The 22,803-nt window shown below is 37.4% G+C and overlaps 1 protein-coding gene across 1 annotated transcript; it reads left to right on the forward strand.

Moving 5' to 3' along the window:
* The first annotated feature begins 11,187 nt into the window (after positions 1-11,187).
* On the forward strand, positions 11,188-22,536 carry LOC107795393 (uncharacterized). The gene is made up of 11 exons (XM_016618025.2): positions 11,188-11,762; positions 12,526-12,573; positions 12,659-12,814; positions 12,948-12,994; positions 13,351-13,501; positions 13,598-13,659; positions 13,827-14,013; positions 14,601-14,690; positions 20,338-20,477; positions 20,566-20,692; positions 21,299-22,536. Exons 1-11 carry the CDS (start codon positions 11,289-11,291, stop codon positions 22,283-22,285), a joined length of 2,469 nt encoding a protein of 822 aa, XP_016473511.1. The 5' UTR covers positions 11,188-11,288; the 3' UTR covers positions 22,286-22,536.
* Positions 22,537-22,803: the final 267 nt, after the last annotated feature.

The following is a 22,803-nucleotide window of genomic DNA, read 5'->3' on the forward strand; positions in this document are numbered from 1 at the left end:
AGAACAAGTTTGAATGATATTATGGGATATGTTGGCATGTTTGGTTGAGGTCCCGGGGGCCTCGAGTGAGTTTCGGGTGGTTAAACGGATGAAATTGCACATTGAGGAGTTGCAGATTTTGCTTTAGGTTTGTTGCAGATCTTTTTGTTCTACGCAATCGTGTATAAGGGATTGCGATAGCGTAGATTTAGTTGGGGGCTGAGGCAGAGTTGTCCTATGCGGTCGGGTGGAGTTGGTTGCGATCGCGTAGGTCTGTGTGGTGTATCTTCGTGTTTGCGTGAGTCTTGTTGCAATCGCGTTAGTCTGAGTGATAAGGCTTCGCGATCGTGTGTTGTTTTGTGCGATCGCGTAAGGTTAAGTGGGGGAGTCAACATATGTGCTTCGCAATCGCGTGGCTTTATCCGCGATAGCAGTGAAGAAAATTTAATATCTGGGCAGAATGTTTTAAAAGCTCATTTCCGCGATTTTGAGGCTAAGTTCCTTCATTGTTGGGCGATTTTGAAGCTTTTTGAAGAGGATTGAAGAGGGATTCAAGGGGAATCACTTGGAGGTAAGATTCGTGGACTTACAACTCGATTCTAATGTGAAATCTACCTAATTAATCATGGAAATTAAGCCTAAAATTGAAGAACAAGGGTTTGAAATTGGAGACCTAGAAATTGGGATTTCAGGGGTCGTTTGTGGTTGGATTTTGATGTTTTTGGTATGAATGAACTCGGGGAGTGATAAACAATCCATTGATGTGATTTTTACCAGAATCCGAGACGTGGGCCCAGGGGTCGGGTTTGGCCAATTTTGAGATTTTTGGTATAATTTGATTATTTTCGCTTGGGCTTCATTCCATTAGCATATTTTGATGTCGTGATTCTGATTTTAGATAGATTCGATGCGAGTGGAGGCCGATTTGAGGGGAAAAGGCATCGCGGAGTAGTATTTCCACCGGTTTGAGGTAAGTAACCATTGTAAATCTGGAACTGAGGGTAACAAACCCCGGTATTTGACTTGTTTTGATAAATGCGGTGACGCACATGCTAGGTGACGAACGTGTGGGCGTATACCGGTAGGGAATGTGACTTGGTCTGTCCCGTAACGACTATTAAGTCGCGTATTTGATTTGGAACCTTATGATATTCCATACTTTAGTCATTTATACTATATTATGGGATGTATGCCATGTTTGGGGCCTTGTGCCGACCTATTGAGACCCTTAGGGGCATTCTTACTATTTTTCCTCACTCTACTTGTTTGAAAGCATATCCTCAGTTATGTTTTACCTATTTATTGTTTAAAACTGGTTTTATCACTCTACTTCTTAAATGTGAGGACTATTTGGACTGAGTTCCCTAATTTCTACTGTTGTGCCCGAGAGGCTGTGAGGTTAATGACTGAGAGAGGTTGAGAACCTAATGGTGAGGATATTTATATATGTATGAATTATGGATTGGGTTGCACGCCGCAACGATACTTATATGGATCGGGTTGCACGCTGCAACGATATATATATTGGATCAGGCTGCGCGCCACAATGATATGATGCTTGGGCTGTAGAAGCCCCTCCGGAGTCTGTACACCCCCAGTGAGCATAGTCGACTATAAATTATATATCGGGCTGCACGCCGTAGCGATTACTATGATTATTATTATTATTATGAGATATTAATGAGCATGAGTGCTGAGAGTAATTACTAAGTGATGAGAGTCGAGTCACGAGTGACTAAGAGGCTGCCCGAGAGGTCATATTCTGAGTGATACCTTGCCCGAGGGGCCCATTTATGATTTTTTCATTGATTTCACTCTTCTTTTAAAATAAGTCTCTGTTGAAAAAATTCTAAATATATGAATTCAAGTATTCCAACTGAAACTGAGGATTTTATGACGAAATTGGTTTTAAACTGTGAAGTTTGATTTGTTATTCTATTGTTTAGTCCTTTATATGATTTTTTAACTGCTCGTCACTGCTTTCAGACCTTATTTACTTTAGTTACTTACTGAGTTAGCATACTCACGTTACTCCCTGCACCTTGTGTGCAGATCCAGGTACCCGCGCGGCAGAGTGAGGGTCTTCAGCTTATCCAGAGTTTGTCGGAGACTACAAGGTAGCTGCATGGCATCCGCAGCCCTGCTTTCCTCCTTCCTACCTTGCTCTTTTCTGTATTTTGAGACTTATGACGTATTAGACAGTCGGTTGTGTATTTAGAGGCTCTAGACTCGTGATACCAGATGTTTGGGCTGTGTTGTCTTATGTAATATTTATTTCCGCACATTTTTAGTTGTTTTAATCACTTCTTATGAAAATTGGCATTTAAACCAGTGTTTGAAAATGGTTTATAAAAAAGAAAAAAGGTTATGATCGATGTTTAGATTGGCTTGCCTAGTAATGTGAAGGCGTCATCACTACTGGGTATTTGAGATCATGACACTGAGTAGAGTAGCAGAGTCATGCCACGACTATAAATAAGGCGCTTGTTGGGAGGCAACCTGTCACGACCCAAACAGATGGGCCGCGAGACCGGCACCCGGTACCTTACTCAACCGAGTACCAACATAGCGTATCTTTCTTATTACATCATTATATACACTTGACATACGGGCCTAGTAGGCCAATATAATCATTTATAAACTCAAACATAGGCCGACAAGGCCATACAATCTTTCACGTATACGACATATGTCTACAAGCCTCTAAGAATACATATATGTCATAGAGGTCGGGATAGAGTCCCGCCATACCAAACAATACACGTCTAAATCATACTAACCAAACAAGCAATTCCGAAGAAAATGGAGCGCACCAACATCTTCCGTTGAGCTGATAGCCTACTTGGAGGGCTCTCGACCTGTCTATTGGGACCTGCGGGCATGAAACGCAGTGTCCCCAAGCAAAAGGGACGTCAGTACGAATAATGTACCGAGTATGTAAGGCACATAAGTAAGTACATCAGAGACATAGAAGAAATATAGATTACATGACTCAACCTGCAAGTATGAATAACTTTGTAAATCATAAATTACTTTTAGCGTCATGCATGTGCATATGAATGTCATGTCGTGCATAGGTACCTGTTTCATGACATCATCAGTCTCTGAGGGCATTCCATTATATCATACCGGCCACTGTGGGCAAAATCATCCTCGCATACCAGTTGATCAGGTGGTGGTGCGTATATAATGCCATAACCTTTCCCATATACATATATTTACATATATACGCGTATATAACGCCGTTTGATTACATACATATATATGCGTATATAACGCCGTTTGAATCATATTTCATCCATTGTGGGCAACATCATCATCATATACCAGCTGATCAGGTGGTGATGCATATATAACGCCGTAACCTTTTCCCATATCCCATATATGTATATTTACATATATACGCGTATATAACGCCATCTAGTCAAGGGTCAATGCATATGAATGCAGTACATAAAAAATACGTCAATAAAATCATTCGGAATGTCATAAGACCATTTTGCCTCAGAGTAATATTATAAAGTAAACTCTTTTCAACTTTTGTATTTTTCTGAGACCCATGAACAGATGATAAGATATTATCACACACAGAAATTCAAGAACACAGATATCTCTAATACTTCTATGAATAGAGTCATTCATGAAATTTGTGCATTTGCATGTTCCGTTCGTATCGTATGGATCATGCCAAAAGAAAGAAGGGATAGCCTTAACATACCTGTTCCCGGAATTATTTGAATGAAATGAAATTCTGCTTCTATGAAATATGTTGAACGCAACAGGATGAAGCTCCTGGTTCTTTAATTGTTGAACGAAATTTTGCTTAATTGTGTTGAAGCTTGGACGAGAATTGCTTCTAAGGAGTTGAAATGAAATGTTTTTGCTTTTCTCACGTTATTGGTCTTAAAGAATGGGTTCAAACTCAACTGCTTTCCAACGTTTTGAAGCTTGGTGGAAGCTTTCAGAATGGGGTTTTGATTAAAAAAAACAAATTCCTTTTTAAACTTCAAGACTTATCTTGTAAGGTCACATTAGCCATCTATACCTATGTTTGATGAGTCACCTTCTTCAATTAGTGGCCTTTTGCCACGTTTTTGGGCATAAGTAGTTAAATTTTGTCCGCTTATTAGTTAACTGGGTAATGTTCTGTTACCCGGTAATTAATCAATTACCCGTATAATTTATTAAATTGTCTCAATTTAATTAAATACTACTCTCTTTTAACATGCCTTGAATACCTTACTATCATGGCATTGTAGTACTTTGTATGGCACTAGTCCATAAATATCGGGTATTTTAGCTCGTGTTATATTTTATCCCAAAATGCCAAACTCTGACCAAATTCGTTTTTCTTTGACTTGCTCCTCCTTTCACCTTCATGAATTTACTAATCACTTGTGAAATAGCATAATCCTTATAATCCCCAAATAATCTTTTCCTTGGACTGATGTCAATTACCTTACGATAAATTCAATGTAAAATACTAGAGGGCGCAACATTGTCATAACTTAATACTACAAAGCATAACATCACCGTAATGTAATATTGCAGGACGTAATATCGTCAAAATATACTACTGCATAGGGTAACATCATCGTAATATATTATTGTAGAGCATAACGTCAACGTAATACTGCGGGGCGTAACACAACCCAGCCTGTATTTTAATTTTTTTATTTTTTATTTTTTATATAGTGTCAAGTTTTGTGTTGTTTTTGTTTAGCAGAGTAGGGGAAGTCTGAGTACCCAAAGTTGAAGCTGAGGAGCATGTTTGAGCTTAAGTGTGGGTTCGTCCCGACCCTTAATATTTAGGATCATGTCCGAGCTAGGCCCGAGAGGGCCTCAGGGAGTATTTCTCACCCTTGTTTTAATATTTTTCTCTATGATCATGCATCAAGGACAATGAATAATATAAGTGTGGGGTGGGGAAGCTACTTTCTAAAATATAATTGTATAAAACTATTTTTTTATTTAGTTTTTCATTTAGAACTCGTAGTAGACATAGTCTAGGTAAAGAAAAAAAATGAAAATTGAAAAAAAAATTTAGAAAAAGTTCGGACTTTTTCCGACGATGGATCTTTTGGACAATTTTCTTGAGGGATAAAGTCCGATTAAAAACACTAAAAAGATTTTTTTTTAGGATAGTTAGGTAGTATCCTTTGGTTTTTCTTTGGGCACCGGTTCTTTTCCAAAGGTGTAGCTCGAACCGGGTACTTTATTTTTTATTTTTTTAGGAGTAGTTTAGGAAGAAACTGAGTCGCTCTGAGATACTCATTGACATGGTTGATGCTGGAACATTAGGCTATGACATACATTCTATTTTCCCGTGTATTTGGTTTGAATTGTGAAGCCTAAGTACAGTAAATAGCCTATTTTGTGACGCCTTTTTTTAGTTGTTTAACTTGTATGCCAAATAGTGCAATATTGCTTAATTTTCTCAATTATGTGTGCTTGCTTGACTTGAGAGTTTAACAAAACCGTTGTGATTGAGTCATGTGCAACGTGTGTGAGAGGAATTGTGGTTTTCTGTGCTATCCTGTGTAGTCTAGAACTTGCCCCGTGTGTTAATTGAAGTGAAATTGTAAGTTGTGCTAATCTAGGAGATGATGTAGGTTTTTTCTTGCTTGGTCATGGATGTGCTTGTCACATTAAACTAAAATTTTCCGTTGCTATCCCCTTTGATCCTATAGACCTTTTCCTTGGCAACCACATTACAAGTCATACCCCTATTTTGTTCTTAGTTTGAGATTGATTGAACCTTTACCTCCTAAGTCACTTAGTCGCTAAAAGAAGTAAGGTTAGAGATTAGGGAGTAGATTTTGAGTGGAACCATGGAAGGGACCATTGGTGCACTAAAGTTGAAATCAAAAGTCACTAGCCGATGAACTTTACTGTATGGAGTGTGTGAAGAAAAAGAAAAGAAAAAAAAAGAGAAGAAAAAGAAAAGAAAAAAATGATAGTTAAAGTATGTAGAAAAACATACACCTCCAATTCTTATTGATTTGTGCTAGTGGAAATATAGAAGTGCTTAATTGAAAAGAGTGTTATGTTGTATACTATTTGTGTCAAGTGAATTGGTTGAGAAGAATATGTGCTTGAATTGTGAATGTAGTGTATTAAAGTGTTTAGGAGGGTTATTCACTATTCCTAAATGTATCATACTCGTCCTTTAGCCTACATTACAACTTTAAAGTCCTAATTGATCCTAGATTTGGCTAGCATAAACTCGTAGAAAAGATACACTACGGGCAAGCTTATGGTACGTCCACGGGATGCATATGAATTTTTCTTTGTGAGAGTGAGCGAATTTTGTTCAAATGTGTGATGCCCGTAATCTATATTCAAAAGCATATTTGAATGTGTGGACTAATCTATATTCACTCTTTTATTTGTTGGTAAGGGCATATGATCTCATGAATGATTGGTAATATTGTAAACTTTCTTGTTGGGTGAGTACATGAATTGAGGGTGCTTAGTGGTTACAAGTCGGCTTTTGAGGTTGGGTGGTGACAAATAGGTTGTTGGAATTGATTGAATTGAAAGGTTATACTTAGGCATGCTTAAACGGGAAGAATGTGAAATTTTGTATATTTATGATTATGTGTCGGCACTGATCATAATCAAGGGTATAGTGTGTGGTTAAAAGTGAAAGTGCTCCTCTATAATTGAGACTTGTACGTAGTTGGGGGCTTATTTGATAGTCCCATTGCTCGAGGACGAGCAAGAGTCTAAGTGTGGGGTGTTAATATTTTGCTTAAAGTACATATATATTCGCATGTATATTGCCTCATATCTTACTTTTGTTTCGTGGATTTAGGATGTGAAACGTGTTGATTTATGTTAATTTGATGTGTAGGAATGATCCGGGAGCAATCGAGAGCGGAATGTGCAAAACTAGAGCCAAAATGGACGAAAATAGGGAAGGGACGTATTTCAGCGCCACAGGTGGCGCCCAGCCCTACTTGTGGCACCAGAAATAGAATCAAAAATATTGGAGTGCTGTGGAGGGCGCTTGGCGCTAGCCAGTGGGCCAGTGACGTGAATTTTCTCCAATTTCGCCCGGGACAAGGTTATTTCGGCCCTAGACCTACTCAACACGTATAAAAGCAAGACTAAACATATTTTTAAAGGGGGACGCCACTTTGGAGAGATCTAACATACTTTGAAGGAGAATTCACGTGGGGAAACGCACATTACGCTTGAAGGAGACTTCTAACTAGTTTTTCTTCTCTTCTTTTCTTTTAGTTTCATAGTTTATTTGTTCTAAAGTTTTGGGGTGCTACATGAACGTTGTAGTTTGAAACTTGAATTGTTCTTGTTATTTTATCATATTGATTTATTTATTCAATCTTGTGCTTAATTATTTTATTGCTTGATCACCAATTGAATACTATCTACGAATCTAGGATTGAACTCGGGAGAGGGAATTCTAGATTGCATATAAGATTGAGTAGAGCAAGATCTTAACTCTGGGGGGGGTTGCGGTTAGGATAGGAATATACCTAATCGCCTTGCTTGGTTACTATACATGAATTATTAATGCGTTCTTGTTAATTCTAATTCCATAGGAATATAGGAGTTAAATTAGCTTGAATAGGCGAGTTGTACTTCAGGAGAAGGCTACAAGCAATATTAACCCTATCAACCAATAAATCAAATAACTTAATTAGACGATTTAAGTGAAAAACTCAACAGGATTGTTAGCTAATCCATAGCTCTAGAATATTCAATTACATTGAATTCGGCTTTAACTTTGTTGTTGTTTTCTTTAATCTCTTAATTTGTTACTTTAGATTAATTTTAGTTAAATATTCATACATTAGGATTCGCTTGAATAGATTAATTGTTTGGTTTAATTTAGTTGATAGTTAATCACAAGTCTCTGTGGGTACGATATCTGGACTTACAATCCTATATTACTTGTCGACCACGTATATTTGCGTGTGTGTTTGGGAGCAACAAGTTTTTGGCGCCGTTGCTGGGGATCTTGATTGATTATGAGAGACCTAGAGCTTGATTGATTTACGCCACGAGGTGGCTTGTTATAGCGCTTGGGCTGTAGGAGCCCCTCCAGAGTCTGCACACCGTAATGAGCGCGTGTACCCTGAGTGAGTGATATGATGTTTTGCCCGAGGGGTTGTTCTTGATTTATGTTGTGCCCGAGGGGCTGTTTACAAGTGATTGTGATGTTTGCCCGAGGGGATGATTCTGAGTGATGTTATGCCCAATGGGCGGTTTATGATTCATGTTGCCCGATGGGCTGTATACGAACTATGTTTGCCTGAGGGACTGTTTATGATTTTCATCACTTTTAATCTAAATTGCATTGAGCCTCTGTTGAAATTGTTGAAAAGCATCTTCAAATGATTTTTATCGGAAACGGAATTTTAAACGAGATGATTTGACGCATACATTAATTTGAAAGCATGTTATACTTACTAAGATTTCATGATGTGGATTTTATGTGTTTCCTACTACTCAGTCTTTATTTGCCCTTATTACTTACTGAGTTGGCATACTCACATTACTCCCTGCACCTTGTGTGCAGATCCAGGGGTTGTTGGACATGCTAAATAGCGTTGATTTTCATCCATCGCAGATATTTTGGAGTTGGCAAGGTAGCTGCATGGCGATCGCAGTTTTGCTCCTCTCCCTCCTATCTTCCTATAGATATTATTAGTTGATTTCTAGACTGTATTAGTCTTAGCATTTTCCGACAGTTTTTAGTAGATGCTCATGACTTGTGACACCCCGATGTTGGGCTTTTCTTCCGCACTTTATTATTCAGATTTATATTATAGAGTTTTATTAATTAATAGCTTAAATACATCTTCATTTTGGATTATCGGGTTGATTTGGTAAAAGGGTCGGCTTGCCTAGTTCCACGTTAGGCGGCTTCATGACATGGTAGATTTGGGTCGTGACAAATTTAGTTTGCTTTCAACTAAAAAAATTCAAACTGAAATCAAACCAACCTGACATTATATGTATACAAGTTTTAAAATATTTTATACATAAAAATATTTATTGTAATATAATTTGTATATAATGTTTCAACTTTTTCATAGTCCTCTGTTTTAACATATTATTTCAAGATTAGACTTTAAATTTTTGAATGGTCCAATATGTTCTATAGTCCATAAATATTAGTAACTCAAATAAAGCTCAAAGCAAAATCAAATCAATACTAATATTAACAAAAGAAATTCTATTCAAATCTAGGAATGACAATAATGTTGGACATCTACTTTTTTTAGTTGTACGTTGGTTTACATTAGACAGTGAAAATACATAACTTAATATTTTTTTATTGTTTGGTCAAATAATTAATATTGAGAAATTACATAATAATAAAGTTCACAAGCTAACCTTGCAACCGCATTACCCAGATATAAGTTTGCAAATATGTAGTCCAATGTCAGTTGGCTCAGATCCGAAAAATAACCTTAATGTCGTTTTTTATTTGGGCACACATTTTTTTTATTCTTTTCCATTCTTCTTCTTCTTCCCAAGTTTATATATTCCTATTACAACTATATAAACGTAAAATAACAGACCTAAATCTCTTCTTCTTCAAGTTCTAAATAGACGAATTTGCTCCAAAGTTCTCGATTTGACAGAAAAAACAGCAAGGAAATAAAAATCTGGAAATTCATGATTTGGCAAAGAAATGAACAAAAAATTGACTTTCTATATAGATTTCGAGAAAAAGTAAGAGAATTACAAAAAATTCATTTTGAGTTTTAACTGCATATGCATAATACATGTATAATAATGTATAACTTTGTATAAATTTGTATATAAATATATAATAATGTATACCAGTATTTCCCGGCACATAAAATTAAAATCTGTGTTATAAAAAACGATGGAGGATACGAAGTAAAAGCAAAAAGGAAAATCTAAATAAAAGGTACCCAAAAACAAATGCAAAAGAGAAATATGACAAAATAAAAAAATCAAAAACATGCAACAAAACTAAAATTACTATAGTGTACGAGGAACTTACTTCAAAAAATAAAGAGCAATGTTGTATAATAATGTTTTTACATCCAATATACTATTTTAATTTTGTATAATGATGCATACTGTTGTATATAAAAACTGGATTTCATCTTCAACTAGTATGGTTCCCAGAACCACTGTTAATCAAACCCAATCAACTAGCACTCAAGATTCATATCACTACAAGTTCTTATAACAATTTTTAACTTAACCCAATCACTTTAGAGTTAGATTTTTCATATCTAAGCTTAAGTTATAGCTTCAAAGCTCCTTCAATGGAGTTTCAAATATGGCTTCTTGGACACCCATTAATCAAGATTCAAATATTTGAGATCTATAAATATTTAGGAAGATTAAGCAACTTAGTAGAGAAAATAATTTAAATCAAGTTTGATATCTATAAATATTCAAATTTATGTGAGTTAGAAAAGAGAAAGCAGAGAGAGACGAGTGGAGAGTATCTTGAGTGTGCTCGGAATAAAGAAGGAGGAAAATAAAGAAAAATCTTAGAAGTGTGTTATGGGCTAAAGGCTAAAAATTTTCTCTCGGGTTATGTACAACCTAGGCCAAACAGGGTAAGGACTTCAAACTTGGGCTACTTGCGATTGGGCAATTGGGTCAAGTGACAAGGGGCGTAATTCTTTCATTAATATTTAGTACTTATCTGTCATACTTATTTTTGCATGACTTAGTTCAATGTCATAACTCTATCTTGCATTATTTTGTGTTATTTTCTTGAGTAACACCTTGTATAGTTGTATCCAACTATCCAAATAAATATTTGGAGCACAAGTTATATATTTTGTACTATGAAAATTTTATCGGATAAAAATCCAAGAAAAACCGAGATTGAAAACTCGACTTTTGTTAGTTTTGATGTGTTTTATAAATTTAAAAATCTAACACAATTGATTTGATTTGTTAATTAAAAAATTCGAAACAACTACACCTATATACCCCTAGTTAAAAGCACTAAGCTTGTTTTCCTTTTGGCAAAATACATAAGTTGTCACCCAAACTATGACCCAAATCCATGTTACACACTTTCCAGGAACGAATATTACTTTACATACCCAAACTTTCCAAAGTGTATTCAAGACACACCATAAATTCTCAAAATTCTTTTATTTACCAGAAAAATAAAAATATGTTGAAACAATTGTTATGATAAATTCAAAATACGACCCCATATTTACCTTGCAGAAACCCTAGCAGCTACCAGTCTAACCTACCAGCGGCTCAGTATAAATTCTCCTAAACCCGTCCCCATTCCAAAACCCTAGAATCCAAGAGAAGCACTGCAGATGGGTAAAGTGAAAGGAAAACATCGTCTGGACAAGTATTACCACCTAGCCAGAGAATGCAGATACCGTTCAAGAGCTGCATTTAAGCTGATCCAGCTCAATTCCAAATTCTCCTTTCTCCATGCATCTCAATCGGTTCTCGACCTTTGTGCCGCTCCCGGCGGTTGGATGCAGGTCGCCGTCAAGAAAGTACCCGTCGGCAGCCTTGTTGTAGGCGTAGACATTGTTCCCATTAGGCCAATTCGAGGTGCAATTGCTGTACAAGAAGATATTACTACTCCAAAGTGCAAATCAACCATTAAAAGGATCATGGCTGAAAAGGGTGTTAGAGGGTTTGATTTGGTCCTCCATGATGGGTCCCCCAATATTGGTGGAGCTTGGGCTATGGAAGCTACTCAGCAGAATGCTTTGGTTATTGATTCTGTTAAACTTGCTGCTGATCTCTTAGCTCCTAATGGGACTTTTGTTACTAAGGTACCTATGTATGTAGGTTTTCATTAGTGGAATATATGATTATTATATTTGTATGGATCTTATCAAGATCATTTCTTTTTTCTTACTCTGTAGTTGGTTCTCCTTTTTTTATTTGGTTGTCGGATGCTTGCTTTTTGTTGGGCTTCCTACTTAGTATATTATATAAAATATGTGATTAATATATACATATCTGCTGTTTGTCTTTTATTGCCGGGTTGCTTTACTACTTAAATAAGCACACATGCGATATGTAAACATGATTATAATATGGGGTCTTAATTATTTTAATATCATATTGGATGTTATCAAAATTTGATTTATGGTATCTTTGTAACTCTCACTCTTTTTTGGCAAATAATTTCTGTTCTTTGTCTTTTTTCTTGTGGGGTTGGTGGAGGGAAGCTGGTTGTCTAGTTTTTTACCTAGTATTGATCTGTCTCTCTGAGCATACAACTTGTGTGTTGTGTCCTATTATTCTGGGGATGGGTGCAGTGAAGCTTTATTATGTTATTTGTCTATGTATTTTCGGTGGGTTGGGAATATCGAAAATTATGGATTATAGTATCTAGTTTGTTACTTTAGTATTCTGTGATACACACACGTGTTGTTTGTCCTGATGGGTGGGGAGGCGAGAAGCTGTTAGTTGTAAAGTTAATGTTTTCTTGTTGACCTTTATACTGTTATTCCATCCGTTTGATGCTACTGCTGCACAGAAAATTGAGACCAAAATTGTTTAGCATACTGATCTACTGTCTGATTTTAGGTGTTTAGATCTCAAGACTATACTGCTGTTCTTTACTGTCTAAGACAGGTATTTTCCTTCCCCTCAATATTTAATTCCAATTTTAGGGTTTAAATGGATCAAATGAATAATCACCTTTGCATTTGATTGGCAGCTTTTTGAGAGGGTTGAGGTAGACAAACCTTTAGCAAGTCGTTCGGAATCTGCAGAAATATATATTATTGGTCTCAAATATAAGGCTCCTGCTAAGATTGACCCTCGCATTCTTGATATAAAGCACCTCTTTCAGGGGGGTAAAGAACTTCCTAAGGTACTGAACTTTTTCATTTTTAATACCCCCTCCCCCCGTATCTCTCTCCTTATTGGCAATTGTAGTAAAGACCATCTTGTTTGTGTGCTTATCAATAAAGAAAAAGTTAATGACCCTGTGTATGTTTAAATAGGTGGTCGATGTACTAAGAGGGACGAAGCAGAAGAGACACCGTCATGGGTAATCATCTCTCTAAAATGTATTTTATGCTTGTGCACATTGGCCTTAGTTAATGAGAAAGACTTCCAATTGGTCGTCGTCAGAACAAATGTGATTCATCTGAAGACTTACTAGGATGCTTTAAACCCCCAGACAGATTGAAAAAGTAGTGGTGCTGTCTTCTTGTTGCAGAGGACAGATTCTCTCTTTTTCGCTGTCAAATGCCTCCTTTATTTGGCTTTCGTGTGTTCTAGTTCAATTTGATCTGATGATCTGCTATGAACTTGTAATCTTAATTAATCTTGTCTTGTTATCCTATTTGCATTAACATGATCATTTGCATCTATAGCTATATCCAAGTAAAACCAATATTGCAGGTATGAAGATGGGGAGACACTCTTAAGAAAGGTATGCTCTGCTGCCGATTTTGTGTGGTCCGATATCAAGAGCCTTGGTTCAGTTACTTCAATAACGTTTGATGATCCTGCTTCTTTGCCAATGAGAAATCATCCTCTGACGACAGAAGAGGTATAACTGATCACTGTTGGCTTTTGTATTTGTCAGAAGCATCCTTTGTAGTCTTTATTCTATCTGTTGCCTTACAGTCTGATGTTTATGGACCAGGTTAAAACACTATGTGAGGACTTGCGTATTTTGGGACAGCAAGACCTCAAACATCTTTCAAAGTAAGAAACAAGAAACTTCTTAGATTTTGGTCTTCACATTTGAAAAGCATGTCTTAGACCTGTTAATCGAATCTGATCGATTTAGGTTGTTACTATCCAATAAGAGGGAACACAACCTTTTTCTTATAAGTCCTGCATAAATATCCTTCATCCCTTTACCCTTATAGGTGGCGTATGCTTATGAGGAAAGCTTTGGCTCCTTCAGAGAAAACTAGTAATGCAAAAGCAGTAGATGAGTGTGAGAGTGAAGAGGATGAAGATAAACGACTTGAAAAAGAAATGGAGGAGCTGAAGGGTACCGCACTGAGAAAGAAGAAAAGAGAAAAAAGGCTTCTAGCTAAAAGACAAGCCAAGGTCAATGCATATGCTTTACATATCTCTTTCCAATTTTTGTGTTGGTATCCATTTTTTACGCGAAGTTCACAATGCGTAACATAGGTCATTGTGTGACTCTTGAATTGTGATAGTTGAGTTTAGGATAATCCCAGAGAGAACAAATAAACCCAAAGTGCGAACTCTACTTATATACGTTGTTTTTTGTTTGAATGAATTTGATTTTATTGGTTTCAGTGCATCTTATATATTCCCCCCTCAAGCATCTATTTCAGTATCCATTGCTCTCTATTCTAAGCACATCTTCTCCCATGCGGATAATTTGTCTTCCAAGGCTTCGAGCAGCTTTTCCCCCTCCCCTTTCTCCCCCTTCACACTTTTTGGTCTGTAATAAAAATGCAGTCATTGGTCCATCGGTATTTTGCTTTTCAAATCTATATTCTGTATAGGTGCTACCACTTGAACTCGGTTTTTTTCTTAATCTAATGTGCATATCTTGAAAATCTTTTGGTTCATCCTCGTAAAAATATTGAAACTTTGACCATCATTTGTGTTTGTACTCCTTATTTTATCGCTAGCTTACTTTCCCTCCCTTCGTTAAATTGCAGGGCAAAGCACGCGACGCGTTGGGGATGCAATCAGATGCAACTGAAGATGGTTATGTTGATCAGGAGCTGTTTTCCCTAACATTGATCAAGGTATGCCCACCTCACTCTTCTTACTTTGTTGCTTAATAGTAACTGCAAACCTTATTCAGATAAAGAAAGCCTTTTTACTCGAAGTTGCCTTTGTGAAGTCAGTCATTCCTTCCTTCAGGGAATTGCTCAGTTGTGCTATAAGAAAGATACAGATTAATGTCCTGGTTAAAAAATTATGGTCTGTCTGGTTCCAGGAACTTTTCTCTTTGGTATCCATGTCATAATTTTGGTATTAGATATCAAGTTTCCAGTTTTGCAATTATTATTCAACATCCTGCAGTCAAATATGCTCAACTATTGAATTAACTCCAGTGAAAGTAAAGGTGATATACTTCCTCTTTCAGTCAGAGGGAATAAATTTTGAGTTGTTGAAGTTTGGCAAAATGCCAAAGTCCCACATTGGTTGGGAGTTAAGTTTGGGGGGGATTTTTCCCCTATAAAAGAAGGCCTAATGTTTAGGATTGAAACACACCTCTCATTTGTCTTCTCATCTGTTTAAGGCATTTGTATCTTCTCTCTTTAGTATTATTTCACTTGTATTTTGGAGTGAAATAAAATATTGGTTGTGTCCGAGGAGTAGGCAAAATTAGCCGAACCTCGTAAATTCTGGTGTTCCCTTTATTGTTGCTTTATTGTCTTATTTATTATTTGGTGGCTGTCATAATTTTGGTATAGTAGTTGTGACTTATTCACACTATATACATTTGGCTTCCGCAACAATTGGTATCAGAGCCAAGGTACTGTCTAAGTATGCTCTGTGGTTGCAGCATAGTCTGATCTTCCACATCAGAAAAGATTTATCTTGGTAACTGAGTCAAGGTTCTGTCTGAGTATGCTCTGTAGTTGCAGCTTAGTCTGATCTTCTACATCAGAAAGGAAATAATCTTGATTTGTGTCGTCAGCTATTAAATAATATTTGTGTCAAATATGGGGGACAATAAACAAGAAGAATCTACATCAAGTGTCAACAATACGTCATCATTGGCATCTTCGCTTATGACAAGAATTGTGTCAAATGCGAAATTTGCGGTAGAAATTTTTGACGGGTCCGGACATTTTGGGATGTGGCAAGGCGAAGTTCTAGATGTCCTTTTTCAACAAGGGCTAGATCTGGCCATTGAAGAAAAGAAACCATATGTTATTGGAGAAGAAGATTGGAGAATTATCAACCGTGTTGCTTGCGGTACCATTCGATCCTACCTTGCTAGAGAGCAGAAATATCCATACACAAAGGAAACTTCTGCAAGTAAATTATGGAAAGCACTGGAGGATAAATTTTTGAAGAAAAACAGTCAAAATAAATTGTACATGAAGAAGAGACTGTTTCACTTCACCTATGTTCCTGGTACCACGATGAATGAACATATCACCAGTTTCAATAAGTTGGTCACAGATTTGCAAAATATGGATACAACTTATGATGATGGTGACTTGGCCTTAATGTTGTTGGCGTCACTTCCTGATGAGTACGAGCACCTTGAAACTACTCTACTCCATGGAAATGACGAAATTTCTCTCAGAGAAGTTTGTTCAGCTTTGTACAGCTATGAACAAAGAAAGCGAGAAAAACAGAAGGGCGGAGAAGGAGAAGCACTGTTTGTGAGGGGTCGTCCTCAAAATCAAACGAGGACAAAGAAGGGAAGATCCAAGTCAAGATCCAGACCCAGCAAAGATGAATGTGCCTTTTGTCGAGAAAAAGGGCACTGGAAGAAAGACTGTCCGAAGTTGAAGAATAAGGCCAAACATAACAATGGAAAGGCTATTATGGATTCAAATGTAGCTGATTGTGATAATTCAGACTTCTCATTAGTTACAACAGAGTCATCAACATCATCAGACATATGGTTGATGGACTCGGCTTGTAGCTATCATATGTGTCCCAACAGGGACTGGTTCGTGGAATTTCAAGAAGGAGAATATGGAGTCATCCACACAGCGGATAACAGCCCTCTTACCTCATATGACATTGGTTCAATACGATTAAGGAACCATGATGGAATGATCAGAACATTGATAGATGTTCGATATGTACCGGATTTGAAGAAGAATCTCATCTCTGTGGGAGCCCTAGAATCAAAAGGGTTCAAAATCATTGCAGAAAATGGAGTGATGAGAGTATGCTCCGGTGCACTAGTGGTAATGAAGGCTAATCGGAAAAATAATAATATGTACCGCTATCGTGGCAGTACAATTATTGGGACAGCGACAATAACATCCAGTGACGACAAAGAGGTAGAAGCAACCAAGCTATGGCACATGCGCTTGGGACATGCTGGAGGAAAATCCTTGAAAACTCTATCAGATCAAGGATTGTTAAAAGGAGTAAAGGCTTGCAACTTGGAGTTTTGTGAGCATTGTGTTAAAGGGAAACAGACAAGGGTTAAATTTGGTACAGCGATCCATAATACTAAAGGCATTTTGGATTATGTACACTCTGATGTTTGGGGTCCTTCCAAAACACCTTCATTGGGTGGGAAGCACTATTTTGTAACCTTTGTTGATGATTTTTCCCGAAGAGTATGGGTGTATACAATGAAGAGCAAAGATGAAGTGTTGGGAATTTTTCTCAAATGGAAGACGATGGTGGAGAATCAGACAGGCAGGAGAATCAAGTGTATTCGCACAGACAATGGAGGTGAATACAAAAATGATCATTTCAATAAGGTCTGTGAAAATGATGGCATCGTCCGACACTTCACTGTTAGACATACACCACAACAGAATGGAGTGGCAGAACGTATGAACCGGACCTTGCTGGAGAAGGTACGGTGTATGTTGTCCAATGCTGGCTTGGGCAAAGAATTTTGGGCTGAGGCAATTACATATGCATGCCACCTCATTAATCGTCTACCATCTGCTGCTATTGATGGCAAAACACCATTTGAAAAATGGTACGGAAAACCTGCTGTAGATTATAACTCTTTGCACGTGTTTGGCTCAACTGCATATTATCATGTGACGGAGTCAAAATTGGATCCAAGGGCAAAGAAGGCTATTTTTATGGGAATTACTTCTGGAGTCAAAGGATATCGCTTATGGTGTCCTATGACAAAGAAAGTAATATTCAGCAGAGATGTTACCTTTGATGAATTTGCTATGGTAAATAAGGTAACAGAAGATACCAAACAAAATGAAGGTGCTTCTAAGCAGGTGGAGTTTGAGGGAAAATTTATTTTTCCTACACAAGAAGCAGAGGAGGAAACAAATGAAGATTACCCTCTGGAAGGAGAGCCAGTAGAGGAGATTCCAACTCAGGAATCTCAACAACAACTTGAATCAATAGCAACCAGCAGGCCAAAAAGAACAATAACGAAACCTGTTCGTCTCATAGAGACGGTTGCTTGTGCAACCTCAATTGTAGCTGATGATGTTCCTACTACTTATAAAGACGCTGTCCAAAGTTCAGAAGAAGATAAGTGGAGGATTGCCATGAATGATGAAATACAGTCCCTTCATCAGAATCATACATGGAGATTGGCCAATCTCCCGAAGGGAAAGAAAACAATTGGGTGCAAATGGGTATTTGCAAAGAAAGAAGGATTTCCTAACCAATTAGATGTTTGCTACAAAGCAAGATTGGTGGCCAAAGGATATTCTCAAAAGGAGGGAATTGATTACAATGAAGTGTTTTCTCCAGTTGTAAAACATTTCTCCATTAGAATTATGTTGGCTTTGGTAGCACAATTGGATTTGGAACTAGTTCAGATGGATGTAAAAACTGCGTTTTTACATGGAAACTTGGAGGAGGAAATCTACATGACTCAGCCAGAAGGATTCAAAGTTGCTGGAAAAGAAAATATGGTGTGCAAACTTGAAAAATCGTTGTACGGATTGAAACAATCTTCTAGACAATGGTACAAGCGATTTGACGAGTTAATGTTGCGGCAAGGGTACAAGAGAAGCAAATACGATCATTGTGTGTATTTGCACAAGCTTAAAGATGGTTCCTTTGTATATCTTCTCCTATATGTTGATGATATGTTGATAGCTTCCAAGAATTCAGAAGAAATTGATAAGTTGAAGATTCAACTGAAGAAGGAGTTCGAGATGAAGGATTTGGGCGAGGCAAAGAAAATTCTTGGCATGGAGATAATTAGAGATAGACGTTCAAAGAAACTCTGTTTATCTCAAAAGGAATATTTGAAGAGAGTACTTCAACGTTTTGGCATAGATGACAAGACTAAGCCAGTTAGTACTCCACTTGCTTCCCATTTTAAGCTAAGTACTATTATGTCGCCAATGGATGAAGCTGAACGAGAGTATATGTCAAAGGTACCATACACAAATGTTGTTGGTAGCTTGATGTATGCAATGGTTTGCACAAGGCCTGACATTTCACAAGCTGTTGGAGTTATTAGCAGATATATGCACAATCCAGGGAAGGAGCATTGGCAAGCTGTGAAGTGGATTCTACGGTATATTCATAATACTGTAGATGTCGGGTTAGTTTTTGAGCAAGAAGACAATCAGTCTGTAGTTGGATATTGTGACTCAGATTTTGCGGGTGATCTGGACAAACGAAGATCAACTACTGGTTATGTGTTTGCTTTTGCAAAAGCACCAGTTAGTTGGAAGTCTACTTTGCAGTCAACAGTTGCTTTGTCTACAACAGAGGCAGAGTACATGGCTATTACAGATGCTGTGAAAGAGGCAATTTGGCTTCAAGGATTGCTAAAGGAGCTTGGTGTTGAACAAAAAGGTATCACAATTTTTTGTGATAGTCAAAGTGCTATTCAATTAGCGAAGAACCAAGTTTATCATGCAAGGACGAAGCACATTGATGTTCGGTATCATTTCGTACGAGAAATCATAGAAGAAGGTGGAGTCACGGTGAAGAAAATTCATACTACAGAGAATCCTGCTGATATGCTGACAAAGGTGGTGACTGCGGTCAAGTTTCAACATTGTTTGGATTTGATCAACATTGTTGAACACTGAAGATTGAAGATGAAGACACAACCAAAATTTGTTATTGAGAGAGAATTGAAAATGTGGAATTTTGCCAAGGTGGAGATTTGTTGAAGTTTGGCAAAATGCCAAAGTCCCACATTGGTTGGGAGTTAAGTTTGGGGGGATTTTTCCCCTATAAAAGAAGGCCTAATGTTTAGGATTGAAACACACCTCTCATTTGCCTTCTCATCTGTTTAAGGCATTTGTATCTTCTCTCTTTAGTATTATTTCACTTGTATTTTGGAGTGAAATAAAATATTGGTTGTGTCCGAGGAGTAGGCAAAATTAGCCGAACCTCGTAAATTCTGGTGTTCCCTTTATTGTTGCTTTATTGTCTTATTTATTATTTGGTGGCTGTCATAATTTTGGTATAGTAGTTGTGACTTATTCACACTATATACATTTGGCTTCCGCAACATGAGTATCCACCCCTTGAAAACTCATTTTATTGGTTCACCCCCCGCCCTCCAAACCCCCTCACCCACCACCTTTGAGAATGAAAGCAGTAGTGTTCATAATTTAGATATACATTAGATCCCAAGAGGAGGGTAGACCTGCTTATGCTTGTTAGCCCTTTTCTTTGTCTATTATCCTTATTTCACATCCAGTAGTGGTCTAAAATGAATTAACTCATCATTTACTTTTCATCTTTTTTTTAATTTGCTGTTAAGCTGAGTGTCTGGCCCGCATATTTCAGTGCAAGAGAGGTGTAGCAGCTGTTGATGACAATGAATATGATGATGAGACTGCTGGAGTAAATAGTGAAGATGATGAAAATGACCTGGAAGCCCTGGAGAATGCATCTAGCGATGTGGACTCTGAAGAAGAACGCAGAATGTACCTCACTGTTTTACTGGCTCTATTACTGAAAATGATTATTTGATTGATTGTATACCACTACTGAAACTCGTTCATAAATTTTCAGACGTGATGATGAAATAGAGAGGTTGCTTGAGGACCCCAATGAAAGGTATGTGGATCGAGAGGAAAGAAAAACAAAGCGGAGAAAGCAATCCAAAATATCTTACTTGGATGATAGTAAACTCTTGCAGGTATAATAATTAGTTAGCTCAAATTGGCAAATAAAAACTAGATTTAGTGTCAATGTCTATCTCTTCACACTTCTACTTTGTCTAATCTCTGCAAACCTAAATGACATTTTTTTTTTGTGTGGGTTTGATGATTAAATTTTTGTTGTTGAAAAAACAAAGAAACAAATGAGATACAATTTTGAATTGGACGGGTTGGGTTGTTTAGTTCACGTTGATCCAACCCATTTTGACCCAAGCAAACCTTGGGTGGGTGGGTCAATGACACATTTGATGACCCAGACCATCTTCACTTCTTATATTTTGCCTCAACCCGCCCAGCCGGCATGGCACTCGTACTGCTGTAGGTTTCTAGTTTTCGTTACAGCACCCAAAATCTGTTAGGATGATTCTCTTACTGCATCACTTCATTTACAATGTGTGGATGGTGATGAGGTCTTTGTGGCTTCAGGCAAAATGTCTTCTTTTTCTTCCCTTTTTTTGGTTAACAAAATAAGTTGAAGGGATTGAGACTCTTACCGTCTTCAGGCAAAATGTCTTCTTTTTCTTCCCCTTTTTTTGGTTAACAAAATAAGTTGAAAGGATTGAGACTCTTTAGTTTATGTCCAGGGTGGTGATGAAGATGGTATGACTCAAGACTTTGATGTTGATAAGGGAGATGATGAAGTGAATCCTCTAGTCATACCTCTAGAAACTGCTCCATCTCAAGAGGAGGTTGTAAAAACATGGTTCACTCAAGATGTTTTTGCTGAACCGGAAGATCAAGATATGTTGGACAAGTATAGCGGCGAAGATGAAATGCTAATAGATCTAGCAGGAGAAAGATCCTCAAAACCTAAGACTCAGATAAGTGATGAATTGCTGGTAGAGAATCCAGGTCTGACGAAGAAAAGAATGGATGGTTCGCTCCAAGTCCCAGCTTCTGAGACAGAAGATTTTGAGATTGTTCCTGCACCACCCACAGATTCGAGTGATTCCTCGTCTGATGAGTCAGATGAATTTGGCGACAGTAGCGATAAAAAGGCTGAAATAGTGGCTACAGCAAAGAAGATGATTTTGAAAAAGCAGAGAGAATTAATGGTTGATGATGGTTACAATAAGTATATGTTTCACGATGAGGGGTTGCCAAAGTGGTTCGTAGACGAGGAGAAAAGGCATCGACAGCCGATAAAGCCTGTGTCGAAAGAGGAGGTTGCTGCAATGAGAGCTCAGTTTAAAGCAATCAATGCTCGTCCAGCAAAGAAGGTAGCAGACGCCAAAGCACGAAAGAAAAGAGCTGCTCAGAGAAAGCTTGAGAAGATTCGAAAGAGAGCTAACTCAATATCAGACCAAGCAGATATTTCTGATCGCTCAAAGAGTAGAATGATTGAACAGCTTTACAAGAAGGCAACACCTAAACCACCAGGAAAAGAATATGTAGTGGCAAAGAGGGGTGTGCAAGTGAAGGTTGGCAAGGGGAAAGTTCTTGTTGATCGACGAATGAAGAAGGATGCAAGAAGGCATGGAATGAGCAAGCAGGGCCCGAAGAAGGGAGTACAAAAACTGAAAGGTCGACGGAAGGCTTCAACAACAGGCAAGAACGGGAAGTCGATATAAAACAAAACTGGAATCTTGAGGATCTTGAAATATAAATATTACTCGAAAAATGTTCTTTTAAGCAGCTCGTTGCTAATTATTATAGTGTTTAGCGTAAAAACTAACATCAAGGAAGTTTTTAATGTAACGTTAATTGGCATGGTAATCTTATTGTTTAATGTCCTTAAAATCAAGGCTATTATTCAAAGTCTTTTCGAATAGAAAAGCTAAATGTTGACTAGGTTGTAAAATGAATGTAATATTTCGTAAAATCGCGTACTATTATGCGGTAAGTTAAATGGCCAACCTGTAATATGTTTCTGGTTTACGTTATTCTGCAGGCGTAGTACATCTTTCATATAATCTTGTCAAAAGAAGTTAATTGATGCCAATATTCTTGAAGAAGCAATTTTGTTGTTTGATAGTTTTGGATACAGTAACAGAAGAAAATTTGTTTGATTTATGCAAGTGGATTACAAAGGAGATAGTAGAATACTGCTAAAATGATACCGTATATATATACACATTCTCTATTTGTT

Source organism: Nicotiana tabacum, chromosome 20, assembly GCF_000715075.1.
Source record: "Nicotiana tabacum cultivar K326 chromosome 20, ASM71507v2, whole genome shotgun sequence".
Taxonomy (NCBI): Eukaryota; Viridiplantae; Streptophyta; class Magnoliopsida; order Solanales; family Solanaceae; genus Nicotiana; species Nicotiana tabacum.